The sequence below is a fragment of the Setaria viridis genome, chromosome 3 (assembly GCF_005286985.2).
Source record: "Setaria viridis chromosome 3, Setaria_viridis_v4.0, whole genome shotgun sequence".
NCBI classification, from domain to species: Eukaryota; Viridiplantae; Streptophyta; class Magnoliopsida; order Poales; family Poaceae; genus Setaria; species Setaria viridis.
In genome coordinates, this window is record NC_048265.2 from 9779250 (window position 1) to 9786031 (window position 6782).

The 6782-nt window shown below is 44.7% G+C and overlaps 1 protein-coding gene and 1 non-coding gene across 2 annotated transcripts; one reads left to right on the plus strand and one right to left on the minus strand.

Annotated features, from left to right (window-relative positions):
* Nucleotides 1-3324: 3324 nt before the first annotated feature.
* Nucleotides 3325-6522, minus strand: LOC117847719 (iron-sulfur cluster assembly protein 1). Its single transcript, XM_034728991.2, has 3 exons — nt 6065-6522; nt 4379-4433; nt 3325-3717 (listed from the first exon to the last, which is right to left on the minus strand). Exons 1-3 carry the CDS (start codon nt 6381-6383, stop codon nt 3588-3590), a joined length of 504 nt encoding a protein of 167 aa, XP_034584882.1. The 5' UTR covers nt 6384-6522; the 3' UTR covers nt 3325-3587.
* TRNAN-GUU (transfer RNA asparagine (anticodon GUU)) lies at nt 5043-5116 on the plus strand. The gene has a single exon. It is a non-coding gene; the product is annotated as a tRNA-Asn (tRNA).
* Nucleotides 6523-6782: the final 260 nt, after the last annotated feature.

The following is a 6782-nucleotide window of genomic DNA, read 5'->3' on the forward strand; positions in this document are numbered from 1 at the left end:
CGGGTTCATCATTAGTCAACATGGCATTGAAGCTAACCCTGAGAAGATCTCTAGGATCATTGACATTCATGCCCATCAGGCATCAAAGATGTCCAGAAGCTGACTGGATACATGATGGCCCTCAACAGATTCATCTCAAGGCTTGGAGAACGAGGCCTACACTTCTTCAAACTACTCAAGCGGCAAGACAAGTTTCAGTGGACTGAGGAGGCAGATTAAGCCCTACAACAATTTAAGGACTTCCTACAAATCCACCGGTTCTCATGGTGCTAAACCCCAACGAAGACTTGCTGCTCTACATCGCCGCAACTACTCACGCTGTCACGATCGTGGTTGAAAACCGGAACCAAGCCATGTATTCAAAGTACAGAGGCCCGTATACTTCGTAAGCGAGGTGCTGTCAGATTCCAAGACCAGATATCCACCGGTCCAAAAGCTGCTATATGCAATACTGCTCACCTTGCACAAATTACGACATTACTTCCAGAAGCACAAGATCTCTATTGTCACTGACTCCGCCCTGGGAGAAATTCTCCATAATCGGGATGCAACATGAAGAATAACGACAGATGGAGGAGGGAGAGGAGGGATGAGCCCCCAAACCCTTCAGTCTACATCCACCACCGTCCACTACTATCCAAACAAACCCTAGGTGGGCTTCATTGTGCACTTGTGCTGCTCGACACGGAGTTTGGTCGGGCACCGAACTTGGCCTCTTCTGGTGCCACACCTCCTGCTACCTGCAAAAGGCGGTCAGGGAGGCCACGGATGAGGTAATACTGCATGCGTGCTGAGAACTCGAAGATGGTGGCTAAAAACAACCGCGGCCTCAGCTCAGAGCAACGGCAAGGTTTTTGATCGGTTCCCATTATTGGACGGGGCATGTATGTAGCGCCCTCCTATCCGTAGCTAAACTCGAGCGTTCGATCGCCAGGATCCTAGGAGTATGTGTGTCTGTCCGTAGCTGAACTCTACTACACGCCTGCTGCCTGCTCTCACCCTATTCGACGGTCGACGGATATAAGGAGGGCTAGGGGGCTCTAGCGCCCCTACATGTGTGAAGCCAATGGATCCCCCTAAGCCACCCCCTAGAAGGAAGGATGAGCAAATGAGCCCCCCAGCTTCTTAAGATGCCTCTGCCACTAGGTCGGCCTGTTGAAGAATTGCAGTCTCAGACCTCCTATGGTAGGGCTTCCCAACCAGCTTCTGGTGAAGCACTACCAAAGGGCCATCTCCAAATCGGCGAAGCCTCCGAAAATCCACTAACTGGTGGTGAAGGAGGGAGCCAGAGCTAGAAAAATTGGTTCCCCGTAGCTCCATCCTGCCCGCGGGGCCAAACTGCCTCCTTTGCCCCCGCGCGCCTCCTGGGCAACAACGGCGCAAGCAAGCGGCCAACGGATGCAGAGGTGGCGCGAGTGAGGTGGGTCGACATGCGCAGGCGAGCGCTCAGTGCAAGCTTGGCAGGGGGCTGGAGGGCGACGGCGCAAGCGACGGTGGCATGGGGCTGGGGGGTAGCGACGGCAACGCGGGATAGGGGCTGGAGGGCAGCGCCAGCACGAGCGAGGCAGGGGTTGGAGGGCGACGCCTGCGCGTGCACAGTTGTGACGGGAGGCGGAGGGAGACGGGAGAAGTGGTGACAGTCGACAGGTGAATGGATAAGAAAGAGAGAGGAAGGGAAGAGGAAGGGAAGGGAAGGGGCTAAAGAATAGGAAGAGAAGAGAAAAGGAGAAAGAGAAAAAAGAGAAAAAAGGAGGGAAGGGAAAATAAGAGAGGAGAAAAAAGGAAAAAAAAGGAAAATAAAAAAGATAAAGGCATTAAAGACATTACATCTTTTTATCCACGTTACATTTCATCCGCCCATGACGTAGATGCATGATAGGCGCATGATGAGTGGAGTAAATTTAAAAAAAAATCGTGACATTATGTGTCTACAGTCTGTAAAAAGTAAAGTCGAGGGAGCATTCTACACGATCTCGCATGGTTTGGTACTTGCCATTCATTGGCATAAGATTCTATAAGACTCGCTTGGTCCATCAAAGATAGAAAAAGAGAGAATTAGGCAGAACCACCTATCAGCATTCAGACTTAAGAAGACAAAAGTTCGTACCAAGATGAGGCATCTTTAGATGGAGAAAGAGAAAGTCTGGCAATGACCAGGCTTATACATCTATCAGTCGTGAGCGAGAGGTATAGCAAGAGTGATCTTCCCTGAAAAAAGTAGTACCAAGACCGAAAAATCAAACATATAGGTTTGAATCTTCTCGAAAGCGCTGTCCTGGCAATAGAGGAATCATCGGTGTCCTACATTTACCCACGCACAACAATATTAGCAACTGCACGGGACACATCCGTTTCAGAGTTTCATACGCCTGCATGTATGGACTCTGTAGTCTGTACAAAAAAAAACACAAAAACTAAGAAATAAGAGTAAAGTGCATGGCTAAACTTGGTTCGTTGGTGTCACTCTCAAAATGCATACCTGAGTCCCTAAATTTGAGCTCAGGTGTTATTTAGGTCCCTGTATACTCAAAATGCAGATTTTTACTCCCTAAACTTAGCTTCGGGTGTCGTATAGGTCCTTAAACTCTTGTAACGCAGTGTCATCCAACTGATAGAATATAATATTATAAAAATTTTATACTTACAAGCAAGCTATTATTTTCATTAGCACATTTCAATACTTGTTTTATTGCTCCGTCATCTTCTCCCAATATTGGATCAGTAATTTATCTTATAAGCTCTAATTCTAATTTAGTAAGTGCAACGAGTCCAAAAATAGCAGAGTATGCGTGTAATGCGCACCTAGCAAGTTAAGATATTACCGTCGAAGTAAAAGATCATGTTCACTGTATCAATATTCTTCACACATGTTGAGCTGAAATTCACTTTATTTGATTGTAATTAAATTATATCTATGTAAAATTAAGTTTTTATCAATTTAATTGAGATGACAATGCTTTTAAAGAGTATATGGACCTAGACGACACCCGAAGCCAAGTTTAAGGGGCTAGATCTGCATTATGAGAGCATATAGACCTAAACGACACCTGAGCCCCCAAGTTTAGAGAGCTAGATATGCATTCGGTACGGTAATTAAATTATATCTATGTAAAATTAAGTTTTTATCAATTTAATTGAAATGACAATGCTTTTAGAGAGTATATGGACCTAGATGACACCCGAAGCTAAATTTAGGGGGCTAGATCTGCATTATAAGAGCATATAGACCTAAATGACACTCGAGCCAAGTTTAGAAAGCTAAATATACATTTTGAGAGTACGGGAACCTAAACAACACAGCGAGACAAGTTTAAGGACCGACCATGCAACTTACTTAGGAAATAATAACATATCTGGAAAGATAATTATTGTACATAAGATTAGTTCTTGCGGTAGGTAACATAGAAGTATATAGCACCACATTGTTGTTGCAAAACATAGTGGTTCGCTTATTCGATGAAACCCAAACGTCATCGTCATCTTACATGCGCTTTCTCTAGAAACGGAGATCACATACATGAATCTCTCTGTCCCCTCTTGCATACTACTCTGGTAGCTTCATGTAGCTGCGCTCTCTATAGGTTATCCTACTCATCTGCCTTGGCCAGCTTCCCCTTCTTTGCTTCATAATCCTTCACGGCGGCTTTGATCGCATCCTCAGCAAGCATGCTGCAGTGGAGCTTCACCGGGGGAAGAGACAAGTGCTTTGCAATCTCACTGGAAAATGCAAAGACCAGTGACCAGGTTACTGAGTTACTGACTAGACAGTAGTTTCACTCAAATTACTAATGAAAAATTGAATGGTATACAGATAGAATGGATTGAGGATGCATAGACAAGCAGTGGCTGCTGCAGGTTTAATTGCTGTGATAACAAGTGCAAGCAGATCATCTGTTAGATTCCAATCATTAAAAATAAAATTGATGCACATGAGGCCATGCGGGCAATGTGGACACTCAACGATGCAGAGTTATTAAAATATGTTTTAAACTTAAATACAGGTAAAACACACATTTCAGTTCACCTGAATGGTATGGACCCAGCTATTTGCCAACAATACAAATCCTCCCAAGATAAAAGGGGAAAAAGTTAAGTCAAACCATATATGCTCATGGATACCCATGCAACATTTTGTGGTTAATGCATCTCAATAAAAGTTTGAACATAAACATGGTACTCAAAATTAAGTGTATGATTATGCTGTAGAGAAGACTATAATACATCTCAAGTGTTCCGCACCATGTTGCATTTAATGTACTTCAACTGAATCGTATACATAGAATTTGGAAATGAACCATAAGCATATAATCTTATCAAACATCTTATCAAACAGGAGCAACCAACATGGAAATGATTTCGAAGCAGAGTCATAACTTACGTGTTCTTAATTGCTACTACTTCTTCCATTTGCTTGCCCTTCACCCACTCACTAGCTGCAAGTGCAGAAATAGATAAGGAACCAAATGTAAATTTAAATGGGTAAACTTTAAGCATCACTTATATCAGGAAAAAAATAGACAAAACACGTGCATCCTGTGATGACTGATGACAACATGTCAGTAAATCCAACCAAGCGCTTAAGAAAAAGCATGACAACTGAACCTCAAACACCTAGAGTGACAAATGATGATTCTAGCTTGAACATGCCACCATACAAAGCGCTGGGTAAAAATATAGCTTTACAATCTGCAAAACTTAAGCACATAGTCAATAAATCTACTTTGAAACCTGTACTTTTCCCAATATTTTTCCATTTTCTCAAAGCCCCCATGTGACTTTCTTTGATCTGAAAAGGTCATATCTAAGTGCAAATTCCCGCAAAGAAATAAGTAATTATGAGATTTGGTAACAACATTGTTTGTTGTAAAACCACAATATTCTTAGTCACATCACCAAAAATGGCTGGTAGAATATCTGGTTGCAGTGGCTTTTGGTAAGCTGCATAGACTACATGTGCCACGTGATCTGGTCAAAGAGTGGCAGGGGAACAGAAACAACACAACTATCAACAAAAAAAGGTATCAGCGCATGAAGGATGATTAGCTGGAATAGCTCAGTTGGTTAGAGCGTGTGGCTGTTAACCACAAGGTCGGAGGTTCAAGCCCTCCTTCTAGCGCCAAATTTTTAGCTTTTGCTAGGCAATTTTTTTACAACTGTACGAAGTATGTCCGTATTGCTTTGCCTCAAAATAGATCCAAACACCTGGCACAACTAGACTGATCAACCATATGGGCAAGGTTGGTTCTCCAATCTCCTTTAGTTTAAACAAAAGGGTATATGAACAAGCTGTGACAAAACGTTTTACAGCAGTAAGAAAGTATGTATGTACTGATTGCCTCAGAATAGGTCTAAACACCTGGCATCAGTAGACTGACCAACCATATGGACAAGGTTGGTCTTGAGTTCAAAAAGGCATAGTTCCTTCTATATTATTTTTTCAGTATAATTTTTTTCGAAAGGGCTGCAAAAGCTTTGCCGCAAAATTTATTTATTTATCAGTATATGAATAAGACGTCCATGAGCGCAAGGTTTATAACATAAAACAGCCTGAATAGCGTGGACTCTTACAGTAAGTGCCAAGATTCAGAGACGGAACACAAATGAGTGATCACCTGGGAAACACTAAGGTGTGACTTTGAAACTCATTTCTGGATATTTCATAGTATGCCCCTAATAAACCCAACAATTGTACTCTTTAGACAAAAATCCGGTTATTAGGATTCTAAAAATTTCAATCACTTATCCAGAGCAAAGTGTACAGATTACACATTTAGACGAGATTGATTTGATAATTACTGGATATTGGGTAACAACGGGATAGCGGTGCTACTCAGGAATCAGGATACCACGATAGCCGTCTCACGTCCGGACTTCCACGCCATCAAAATCAACACGCATCGTAATTTTCCAATTTAATTACCACGATCAATTATGTGTCTAAGTGTTGTGAATATGGCAGGAAAACCTCGTCACCCCAATCATCAAATTCACAAGAAGAAACCTTGTGTAAAAGGCTAGAACAATATACTCCTGCGAGAGGGAATGGGGAGCTGGCGTTGCTCACCGACGGAGGAGGACGCGATGGCGGAGCCGCACCCGAAGGTCTTGAAGCGCGCGTCGACGATCCGGCCGGACCCCTCGTCGACGCGGATCTGCAGCTTCATGACGTCCCCGCACGACGGGGCGCCGACGATCCCCGTGCCGACGTCGGCGTCGTCCTTGTCGAAGGACCCCACGTTGCGCGGGTTGTTGTAGTGGTCCACCACCCGCTCGTGGTACCCCCGACTCGCCGCCCCAGCCGCCGCCACCGCTGGCGCCGCCTCGCCGCCTCCGACACCGGACGCGGCGCCGAGGAGCCGCCTGCCCGCCACGCGCAGCATCATCACCGAAAAGCTTGGAGCGGAGTGATGAGGCGTATCTGGATTCCCCTCTCGTTCTGTGTCTCTGTTCCGTTTGGCTTCGGGTTCCGTCGTGTCGCGCGATGCAGAGGAGGAAGAAATGGGATGCTTGTGATTCTGATGCTTTGGCCCGGAATTTATACGTGCGGCAGCGGCGAATTGGAGGAACGTGGTGAATGGGGCCCATAAATGGGCTCTGAAGGCAACGCGTGTGTATACGTGGCGGGACGTGTTGGGGTTGTAGTCGTCGATAGGCTACCGGCATGGCGGTTCAACCTGATGGGCTTTTTCTGGGCTCCTATTAATCTGGTTGCATAATAATTTGGAGGGTGTTATTCCTCCTTTTTGGGCCATACTCTTATTGGGCTCTAGGCCTTAGTTTAC